This window comes from Schistocerca gregaria, chromosome 8 (genome assembly GCF_023897955.1).
Source record: "Schistocerca gregaria isolate iqSchGreg1 chromosome 8, iqSchGreg1.2, whole genome shotgun sequence".
In the NCBI taxonomy this organism is placed as follows: Eukaryota; Metazoa; Arthropoda; class Insecta; order Orthoptera; family Acrididae; genus Schistocerca; species Schistocerca gregaria.
The window spans coordinates 194,893,446-194,905,844 of record NC_064927.1 but is presented as its reverse complement, the minus strand read 5'-3'; the positions used below and the strand labels follow the sequence as shown (position 1 = coordinate 194,905,844).

Sequence of the window (12,399 nt, the reverse complement as noted above, 5' to 3'; positions counted from 1 at the left end):
CATGCGCCAAGATCTGTGGAGAAAACAATGGATGAAGTTACCCCACAAAATTGCAATGATATGTCATTTTGTTCCAAAGATATTAACTATCAGTGTGTGTCTGCATTTCATGGGCCCCTCTGTATTTATTTAATGATAGCTATAACATCAAATTAAAGTTGTTTTCTATTTATGCATTATTCTGCAGTGTTTTCTTTTAAGAGGACACTGTTCTTGTGTCATTCATGTTTGAATATTCCACGTGTATAACACAAAAGGAATCGTCATTTATAAAAGAATGTAGCCCTTCATATAATAATTGCTGTCAAATCCATATCATCCACACGCTCACCAGGTGTGACACTTAACAACTAAAATTCTCCAAACCTGCTAGCGACACTCTTCAATGAAGCAAACAATATTTAATTTTCCTAACTGTCTACAAAGCCGTTTTTTTTCTGTGTTTTACATGGCAAAATTTACATGTTAATTTTACCATTTTTTTGTTTCATGTATTTTGCAGTGATTGATGATGAAAATCCAACTGTCTACACGGCAGGGGCAATTGTCACTGTGACGGTAACACTAATACGTCACGACATGAGCATCCTCTTTGGGGATGATACAAAGGCAGCACAACATGCTCCTCCCCAGGAGATGTTGGAAGATTTAGGAGAGAAAGAAAAAGAGCAGGAAGATCAGGAGCAGAAATAAACAACAAAGTGGGGTGAAGGTGGAGGGAAGCAGTGGCGAAGAAACAGGTAAGTAAACTGTATCTGCTATAAGGAATTTTATGCTTTTTTACTGTTTGTCTACCACAACATTTCTCATCTCTGATAAGTAAAAATCATTTTGCAAATTTTCATCTTACAGCTATTTTAGTAGTGCTTTGGCTGCATCCTGTGCTGAAGTGTGGCTTTGTTGTCACTGTGCCGCTTGTCTAATTCTGCTACCTATGCTGAGAGACAGCTGCCATTATAATCTGATACTAAGAAGCTGTTTGGTGAAATATGTGATGTTTGCAAATGTTACAGTCTGTGTGCCAGATAAAAGCACTGAATTCCTTTTCATTATCTCTCATAATTACTGTGCTGCATCAAATTAAGTAAAGCATTATGCAAAATTTTAAAGAGTTTGCTGGGATAGAAACGATTTGCATAAACTTTGCATATGGTTGATTTTAGCTCATAGATTGCTGTGGATGAAATGTGGTCAAGATATCGAAATTTTATTTAAAATTGAGAGCAGAATATCATCTCGTTTTATTATCAACTTAATTTTTATATCCAGCAGATGGTTGCACTCAAAGCGCCCATTTCTGTACCTAGAATAATATGGTCGTAACAGTCATAATACTTCATGAACAGTTCAAGATATCAAAACAATTTATTTTTTTTTTGCAAATGATAGCAAAGAGGCATATATATTATATGATGGAAATGGAAATGAGCATATGGCATCAGTGGCCGGGAGTTCCCAGGCGGGAAGTTCGGCCACCAGGTGCAAGTGTTATCAAGTGCGACACCACATTGGGTGACTTGCGCGTCGACAATGAGGATGAAATGATGATGAGGACAGCACAACACCTAGTCCCTGAGGGCAGAAAATCTCCCATCCCAGCTGGGAATGGAACCCAGGCCCCCATGTGTGGCATTCCCACACACTGACTGTTTGGTTAATGATAAATAGTAGGAATTGTTTTATTCACAGAGATATGGAAGCAATTGATTTGCAGCAGTGAGAGAGTTGGTGGGGTGGGATGCATCCATGCATCAGTAGTACTTAGGAAAACCCAGAGGTCATGTTTAAACATGTTGTCAGCACCTGGGAAGCTGTGGAGCATGATGTTTATCTTGTCCACAGCAGTCAAATTGTTAATTAAACCAATCTGTGACAATATTAGCTAATAACCCCTATACACACACATGCACATTTCCGTATGTCTCTGTTAAGCATTTATGTTACCATACGAATTAGGGTCAGTTGTCAAGAATTTCAGTGCTGCAGGCAGACTGATGCTATTCTTAATGACTAATTTCCCGAAAGAATACATTTATTGAATGTAACTAATGGAGGGAATAAAGGTAACATCTCACTTTCCAGTTAAGGCATTGGTTCATTGATAGGTAGGGACATAAAAAAAACCAATCTATTTGTGGCCAAATTTGATGTTTTCTTCCCCAGATTCAGTGTTATTTTTTGCTAAATTTGGTATGATTTTCGCTAAAATTGTTGCTATTTTTGTCAAAAAAATTGTTATTTATTTGCTGGATTCGGAGTTACTTTTTGCTACATTCAGTGCCACATTTGGCCCTTTCTTTTCCTTTTCCTTTTTTTGCCAAATTTGGAGTTGTCTTTGGTGAATTTCGTGGTTCTTGCCAAATTCGGTATTATATTTTGCCAGATTCTGCGTCTTAAACAAATTCAGTGTTGTTCTTCTATATATTTGGAGGTGGTTTTGCTAAATTCAGGAATTTTTGCCAAATTCAGTCTTGCTTTTTTTGTGAAATTCTGCATTATTTTTTGTCAAGATCAGTAATTTTATCAAATTACCTGTTGCTTTTTTGCCAAATTATGTTTTTCAAATTTGGTGATATTTTTTACAAATGTGGCTTGTTTTTTGCCAAATTCTGTAACTTTTACCAAATCGTGTGCTGTTTTTGCCAAATTTGGATCCCACGCCTCTTCAAATTTGCTGCTATTTTCATCGTCACATCAAAGTTCATTACTTGGTAAATGAACTTTCATTTTAAGATTGTACACTAGCCTCAGTCTAGATGAGATTAGAAGTCAACATGTGGTTTTAACATTCAACAACTATCAATTACGAATTCTAGTAAAAATTGCTACCCTCAGATTTATAAACTTTTGTGTGGCAAAATTATCATTTCAGATATCTCGCAAAAATTAGATGGTTATTTTTGCCAAAAAGTCTAATTTCACATTATCTTTCATGAAATTTTTCTGTGCCTATTGATAGGCACGTAATTGTCTGAGAATGTTGCTAAGAATTCAGAACAGTCGTCCTCCAGACCTAACAGAGTACACATGCATGTGCACGGCCATGTTGTGCTGCCCGATTATATTATGCTAGCGCTGCAGTTCGATTGAGATTAGGCGTTCTGTCAGGAGGAATGGGTGAAGGAAGAAAGGAGTTGGAGGGAGTTATGGAAGGAAGAGTGGCTGGCAGTTGGGAGGAAGGGCCAGCAAGCGCACAGAATAGGAATGTAGCACCACTTATCTCACTCTGATGTAGGCAAGAAGAGTGTACAAGAATTTGGAAGAATTAATTGGATAGGAGAGGCAGTATGGAGGAATAGGGAGACTGTGGAGATGGCGGTGTAAGTGAAGTGGGACTGATGGGGACAGCATTAGAGAACAGACACATACACATTTGTGCAAATGCAACTTGGACACACATGGCCACTGTCTCTATCTGCTGAGGCCGGAGACAGAGAGAGTGGTACTGTGTTGTTTTTGCATAAATGTGTGTGTTTATGTTGTCTAATTCAGAAGGTGGCCTTTTGGCTAAGAGCTTACTTGTCAAGTGCTTTTGTTCTGCCTATCTGCAACTCAACATCTCTGCTATATGGTGAGTAGCAATCAATCCTTTTCATAATATTACCTCTACTTAAAAAGCACAAGTGGATGATGTGGGAAGGAGATGAAAGAGAGAAAATCTTATTTTGGGACTTGTGTTGAGTTATTTATAGCATATATATGAAGATAGTAACTGTCCTCTAAAGAACAGATACCATTGATGACCGTACAGCTTCTCTAGAATAAAGCATAGTTAATTGAAACCCTCACCTGCCGACAGGTGTTGTTGATATACCTCGATGGGGACAGCTGAAAATGTGTGCCCCGACCGGGACTCAAACCCTGCTTGCCCTGGTCAGGGCACACATTTTCAGCCGTCCACATCGAGGTATATCAACACCACCTCTCGGCAGGTGACAGTTTCAATTAATTATCTTTTATTCTAAAGAAGCTGCACGGTCATCAATTGTATCTGTTCTTTTGAGAACAGTTATTATCTCCATATACAGGGTGCTCCATTGATAGTGACTGGACCAAATATCTCACGAAATAAGCATCAAACAAAAAAATTACAAAGAACGAAACTCATCTATCGTGAAGGGGGAAATCAGATGGCACTATGGTTGGCCCGCTAGATGGCGCTGCCATAGGTCAAATGGATATCGACTGCATTTTTAAAAATAGAAACCCCCGTTTTTTATTACATATTCGTGTAGTACGTAAAGAAATATGAATGTTTTAGTTGGACCAATTTTTTCGCTTTGTGATAAGTGGCGCTGTAATAGTCACAAACGTTTAAGTACGTGGTATCATGTAATATTCCGCCAGTGCAGACTGTATTTGCTTCGTGATACATTACCCGTGTTAAAACAGACCGTTTACCAATTGTGGAAAAGGTCGATATCATGATGATGTATGGCTATTGTGATCAAAATGCCCAACAGGTGTGTGCTATGTATGTTGCTCGATATCCTGGACGACATCATCCAAGTGTTCGGACCATTCGCCAGGTAGTTAGGTTATTTAAGGAAACAGGAAGTGTTTAGCCACAAGTGAAACGTCGACCATGACCTGCAACAAATGATGGTGTCCAAGTAGGTGTTTTAGCCGCTGTCACGGCTAATCAGCACATCAGTAGCAGACAAATTGCGCAAGAATTGGGAATCTGTAAAATGTCGGTGTTGACATCAATTGCAACCGTACCATATTTCTTTCTACCAGGAATTGCACAGTGATGACTTTGAATATTGTGTACAGTTCTGCCACTGGGCACAAGAGAAATTACGGGACAATGACAAATTTTTTGCACACATTCTATTTAGTGACGAAGCGTCATTCACCAACAGCGGTAATGTAAACTGGCATAATGTACACTATTGGGCAACAGAAAATCCACTATGGCTTTGACAAGTGGAACATCAGCAACCTTGGTGGGTTAATTTACGGTGCGGCATTATGGGAGGAAGGATAATTGGGCCCCATTTTATCGATGGCCATCTAAATGGTGCAGTGTATGCTGATTTCCTACGTAATGTTCTACCGATGTTTCACTGCATGACAGAATGGCGATGTACTTCTAACATGATGGTTGTCCGGCACATAGCTCGCGTGCGGTTGAAGCAGTATTGAATAGCATGTTTCATGACAGGTGGATTGGTCGTCGAAGCACCATACCATGGCCCACACATTCACCAGATCTGACATCCCCGGATTTCTTTCTGTGGGGAAAATTGAAGGATATTTGCCATCATGATCCACCAACAACGCATGACAACATACGTCAGCACATTGTCAATGCATGTGCGAACATTACAGAAGGCGAATTACTCACTGTTGTGACGAATGTCGTTACATGTATTTCCAAATGCATTGAGGTTGATGGACATCATTTTGAGCATTTATTGCATTAATGTGGTATTTACAGGTAATCACTCTGTAACGTCATGCATTCTCATAAATTATAAGTTCATAAAGGTACATGTATCTCATTGGAACAACGGAAATAAAATGTTCATAGGTACTTAAATTCTGTATTTTAATTTAAAAAACCTACCTGTTACCAACTGTTCATCTAAAATTGTGAGCCATATGTTTGTGATTATTACAGCACCATCTATCATAAAGTGAAAAAAGTGGTCCAACTAAAACATTCATATTTCTTTACGTACTACACGAATATGTAATAAAAATTGGGGTTCCTATTTTTTAAAAACGCAGTAGATATCCGTTTGACCTATGGCAGTGCCATCTAGCGGGCCAACCATAGCACCATCTGGTTTCCCCCTTCAAGCTAGACAAGTTTCATTCTTTGTAGTTTTTTCGTTTGGCGCTCATTTCGTGAGATATTTGGCCCGGTCACAATCTGTGGACCACCCTGTATATATAGTTAAAGGCTACCCAGCCATTGACCGTTGTCTGTGTGAATGCGGACAGGTTGTCCAAACTCTTACAGGAGTCGTCAACTTAGTGTGTGCAAGTAATGAGTGGATGGGCAAATATCTCTTAGGTACATTACGTATGTAGATTGTGGACAGTTGGGAATGTGGGTCTCACGGGAAGCTTGCTGTTGTGCTATTCATCTGTGTCCTCGGTGGCTCAGATGTATAGAGCATCTGTGATGTAAGCAGGAGATCCCGGGTTTGAGTCCCAGTCGGGGCACACATTTTCAGCTGTCCCCATCGAGGTATATCAACAACACTTATCGGGAACTGAGGGTTTCAATTAATTATCATTTATAGCATAGTTGAAATAATGTATGAGACCTTCAAGGATTGTGTGGCACTGGTTTAGAAGGAGGGTACTTGAAATGAGGTTGTGTTCTAGAACACATTGCCAACTCTGTAATCACATCCAGTGGAATGTTCATTTGAAAGTCCCCTTGAAACCACAGTTATTGTTTCGTAGCCAACTTCATGAAAATGATGAAACTTAGCAAAAAACAGCATCATTCTTCTTGCACTGAGGTACAGTTACCAGTTCAGTGATGGTCAAGACTATATAAGTACAGCAGTTTCTTACTCCAGTCAGCAAGTTGATTACTGGATGCTTTACCTACAGGGCAGGGTTTTCATGTATTCCAAATATCAACACAGAGCCGCATGCAATTCTGACTTTCCCTAAGATACATCCTTTAAGAAGGTATGCAGAGGACAGGAGAGTGACTGTGGTGGATTGAATTGCTTCGAAAAAACCCATTTGTCATGCTATCTTTGATCATGATAACTTCTGTTTTTGTGTAGCATTAAACCAAGCTGTGGGGACTGTTCGGAGGATACAAAGAAATCATTTTCCAAGGGTATAATATTCGTTCTACTCAGATTTACATCTTAAATATTCATTTCATTATTGCAATTTGACATAGTTTATTACACAGTCTTGCAGTGGAAGTAGTGATACCAGATTTTAGGAATAATTCATTACTGTTCACAATTATGTTTTATTAAAGTACTTCACTGCGTAGTTGAGACTATCAACTCCTATTTCCAATTTATTGGAATTAACAATTAATTGTGTTAGCTACTAAATGTTGTCCATCATTGTTAGAAACTTAAAAATGCAAGTGTACAAATTTGTCAGTTTGCTGTTGTAATTTTTTTGCTGGTATTGTCTGCACTCAATTAAAACAAACTATGCGGCTGTACATTTTTCTCAATTATGAGAGAACCTAATGCCATCTTGTGTAAGCCAGTAGGAACAGGCCCTCTTGCTGTACAGTGTTTCTGCCTTTCTTATAGCAGTATTTATGGTGAGAGGCTTCAATTTTAGGTGAAAAACTTAAAATATTTGTCTATATTAGAGTCGACACAGTTGAAGAAATAGTAGTGAGTAAAAGACATGTAGTGCCAGTAACTATATTTGCACTTCCAGGTAAAATACATCAAACACAACGACCAAGGAACATTATATTACCCACAAAAAAATCAGAGCATACAATAACACCAGGGAAGTCTGCTGTATTTCACATTATGCTCTTTGCCGCCGTCTTAAACAAAATGTGTTGTTTACACAATTCCAACACCCCCCCCCCCCTTTTGAACATACATTTTGTAGTTTGCCTTCACAAGATAAACCAAATAGCCCCACAGTCTTTTCAGACTTCTTTTTATCCAACGGTTTTGTCAGATGGTCAGCCAACATGTCTTCTGTACGCAGGTAGTCCACAGGGATGTTCTGTCGCTCTGTGTGGTCCCGTATAAAATGGGGCCTTATGACAATATGTATTGTCCTAGCACTAGTGACATCATTTTTACTTAAGCGAATGGCTCCTATATTGTCACAGGAGATCGTTATGGGTTCCACTATTGAATTGGGTTCCGTTTCACATATTAATGTTCTTAGCCACAATGCTTCCCGTGTGGTGTAAGATAACGCCATATGCTCAGCCTCTATGGTACTCAATGCAACAGTTTTTCGCTTTCGACACGACCATGAAATGAGGTGCCCCCCCCCCCCCCCCCCCTTTAATTTAAAGCAGCAGCCAATAGTGAAGTGCCTATCTTCCAATTCACTCCCCCAATGTGCATCACTATAGCCTTCTAGTTTTGCATTACCTTCTCTATTGTATCTTAATTTGTGGTTTGAAGTACCTTTTAGATATGGGAATATCCTGTTCACAGCTTTTTAGTGCTTTTCCTGTGTGTGTCTGCAATAGGTCTGCTCACTGCGTTGGTGGCAAAATCAATGTCAGGTTGTGACATTTGAGACAAATATTACAGACTCCATACTGCTTCTAAATATGAAACATTCTTATCACATTCCACATCTGCCCCATTTATGTTTTACTTCATTCCTACTTCCATTGGAGTAGTTATGGGTTTACAATCACTCATGCCAAATTTCTTTAAGATTTTTTTTTCTGTATATAATGATGATTTGGGCTCAATTCTTGTCTCTCTTCATCCTTAGTGATCTGTATACCTAAATAATACTTAACATTTTCCAAATTGTGCACCTTAAACTTGGTTTGCAGCTATTTCTTAAAAATTCTCATTTCGTTTTCAGTCAGGAAAAAGAAGTCATCCACCCATATTGCCATTATTATCACCCCTTCTCTTCCCATTTTATAGTATATACTGAAATCTGCCTTAGATTGCTTTATATTCATATTTGTTAGAGTTTTATATAGACATCAACTCCAGCAAAATAAGTACATAAATACTTTTTCGCAAATGCCATATTTTTTTCCCTTTCTGATCTGGTTTTCATAACTTTTCTTTGTGGAATGACATATATCTCCTCCTCCAATTTCTCATTTAAATATTCTGTTTTTACATTGGTATGATGAATTCTTAAATTTTGTTTTGCTGCCAGGACTTGAAAGATATCTCAGTGAGGTATACTTGACTACAGGTGAAAAAGTTTCTTCGCAATCTACCCCTTGTTTTTGTGAATATCCTTTTATTACGAGTCGTGCTTTGTACCTTGATGATGAATTTTTGGGGCTATGCAAAGTGAATACCCATTTTGCCTGTAGTGGTTTCTAATCTGGCGGCGTATTTACCCATTCAAATGTTTCATTCTGAGATAAAGATTCCAATTCCCTCTCCATCGCTTCTTTCCAATGTTGAGAGTTCAGGCCTATCATTCCTTCTTCTGCTGTTGCTGACTCATCATTAAAAGACTGGGCTGCATACATCTCAAAATCTGGACGTTCTTTCGGTTTTGGTATGCAAGAAGAACGCCTTACATTGTTCTCTCCAGTTGGTTCGTCCTCAAACTCATTGTCATCATTAATATTCTCCGTTTGCCTTTGACTGCCCTCTTCTTGATCTTCACTTTCTTCACATAAGATTTCACTCTCAGAACTAGGTTCAATTAACTTAGTAGTCTTGGCTTCTTTATAGTCCTTTGTATTTTCAAAGAATACTACATATCTGATTGTAACTATCCTTTTATTCAAAGGGTCCAGTAATCAGTAGCCCTTTGAATTCTCACAATAGCCTAAAAAAATGTGCTTTTTAGCTTTTGGTTCCCATTTTCCTCTGTTGTTTGGGAATGTGCGCCATTGTATCATACCCAAAAACCCTGGTTCCCATTTTCCTCTGTTGTTTGGGAATGTGCGCCATTGCATCACACCCAAAAACCCTTATATTGCTTAGGTCAGGTTGCCTTCCTACCCATATCTGATAGGGGGTTCTGTTCCTTAATGCTTTTGTAGGTGATCTATCGTTTCAATATACATGGCCGTTGATACCACATCTGCCCAAAAATCTTTTGATAATCCAGCATCAGTTATCATGCTCCTTGCTCTTTCAACAGTGGTCCTATTAGCCCTCTCAGCAACCTCATTTTGAGATGGGCTGTACCTTTTGGTAATTTGATGCCTGATTCCCATTTCTGTCACAAATGTTTTCAATTTCTGGTTAATATATTCTCTCCAGTTGTCAGACCTGTTGATCTTAACCCTTTTGGTGCCATGCGATTTTCAGGGTATCAGCTGAAAAGTGCCAGGCGAGTTTGTAGTGAATTGCAGAAGTTTGTTAAAATTACCATAAAATCTGAACCATATATCATAGGACCTTAATTTTTGTCTTCTTTTATAGGTAGCACCTTCAGCTACAGAATTATGAGCAGAGTACACCATTAGGCCTCATACAAAGAAAACAATATTTGTATTAGAAATTTTGTACGGAAACAGCCACATGCAATATAATTGAACTTAAAATTTGTGTTCATATTATCAATCTACATAGTATTGTGAATGATATAATATTTGTTTGTGTCTTTCTGCCACATATTTTAGAAAATAATGCACCCTGAAAAAACTGATACGAAAAATAGGCAAAAAAATCTATAATTTTGTCACTAGTTCCAACAGAAAATAACATAATACCAATTGAGTTTTAGGATCATTTAGTGACACATAAATGTTGACCAACTCATTTGGGATGTAATCCTTTCTTACAGAGTACACACATTGTTCTTGATCGTCGCCTCGTATCTTTTGTAGAGCACACATCACAGGCTCGCTCCTCCATTCCCGGTAGTATTTCTACACCATACACTGTGGGGGGGTGCTGCATTGCAATTGATGTAGTGGGTGCTAAGTTTTGTATCTGAAACCACTCCTGGGATAACCTGCAGATGATTTTGCTGTTGAATTTCAGATGTGTGAGTGATTTCTCGGACAAAGATAGATTTTCTTTATAAAGAATGTAAGTATTCAGAAACATTCTGTAAATAATGCTGAAAACCACTTTCTTCCATTATTTCACAGTCTCCTCTCATCCAGATAACAGTACGTCGTCATATCTGAGGAATTAATCCCTCCCCTGTGTTTATCATATTGAAATATGACAGCAGGTTTCTTCAAAGTTGTCATTTGCGAATACTTCTCTCTGGCACTGTTGCAGTAGAGGAGGAACTGATCAGCAGAGCTGGATTTATCTGTGACTTCTTTTCCCTGAAGCCACAGAGAAGGACAAAGACCTTTCTAAAGAATTTGACCTGCCCAATGTCAAATTTGGAAGGAAGATTAGGTGGGAGAAATTTTCTGTTCCTCCGTATTGTGCCAGTGAGGAAGATTCCCATGGAATACAGTTTTTCCACTACAGGAATTGACGTAAAACATTGTCACAGAAAATGTTGTACCCCTTGTTCGTGTAATTTCCAAGAACAAGTAATTTTGTAATAACTACATAGCCTAATCCATGCTCTTTTACCTCCACTCTCTCAGCTTCACATCTTGCTCCACGGTGCACATAAAATCCAAGGCAGTAGTTCACCACAGAATCACATAGCACACAGAACTTTACAACCCATCTGTGGTGATGTTTATTAGGGAGATACTGGATGAGTTGAGAATGAGTTTTAGAGCCAAGACTTTCGTCAACACTCACCTGTTGATGAGGTGTATAATGGTGACGAAACACATTATTGGCAATGTTTAGCATAATATCAAACTTTGCAGTGGGGTCATATGCTGAATGCCCAGGAGGGTACAATTTTGTATTGTCTGTCAAGTGGAAAAATTTTAGGAGCAACTGAAATCTATTTCGCGAAAACATTCGGGAAAACCATGGAGTTGTCACATTTTCGTCTGTGGACCAGTAACTAAAAATTGTTGGTTTCTTTATGAGTCCCATATTTAATATTACTGCCACAAAACCCATCATTTCTGGCACAGAGGTAGGATACCACTTTCTGACATGAGAGTTCACTGATAAGTTTAGTTTTGTTTCGAGAAATTGCGAGCGTATCTGTTTGTTTCTGTTGCCATTATTGTAAACAGTTGCCCTGTAAAAAACAAGTTAAAAAATCAATTGATATAGCATTTATTGGTACATGTTTGAGGCCCGGTAATTCTAAAAACGTGAAGCGGTGAGGAGCAAGATTATCCAACTCATCAGTTCCAATTTCAGCAAAAGTGTCGCTGGCTGCAGTCAATTCTTCAACATCGTCTTCATCGCTGTTGGGTGCAGATTCGGCTATTGATGACTCACATGATGAGATATCACCACTAGACTACTAGTAGATCGATCCACTCTCCAAAAAACCTGAAAAATCATCCTCACTTTCACTACTTTCCGCAGTATACATTGCACTAAAAACGAGACTTCTTCCTTGGTGGCGCCATAGTACCTTCAAAACGAACGAAAAGCAACCTTGTGTTTGGAACTCGAAAATATTGATTATTGGCATCGACTATCTTTCGACCTTCATTTGTCTTCACGACATCTATATACCACGATCAGTGCCTTAGTTTGAAAGAAAAGTGCACAAAAACGGCAGTATGATTAGATCGTACGTGGCATTTTTCACGCGTACCGTACGATCCGATTAGAATGTATTTGGCACTAGAAGGGTTAATCTTTCGTGTCCACCTTTCAACCAAATTATAATATTCCTCAAAAGTGTCACTCACTTGGACTTTGAAACTAA

The 12,399-nt window shown here is 38.6% G+C and overlaps 1 protein-coding gene across 1 annotated transcript in view; it reads left to right on the top strand.

Annotated features, from left to right (window-relative positions):
• Positions 1-12,399, top strand: part of LOC126284533 (translocation protein SEC63 homolog) — a 150,823-nt gene that overhangs the window by 100,281 nt on the left and 38,143 nt on the right. The window contains 1 exon segment of the mRNA XM_049983531.1: positions 503-706. Coding sequence (XP_049839488.1) covers positions 503-706 — 204 coding nt within the window.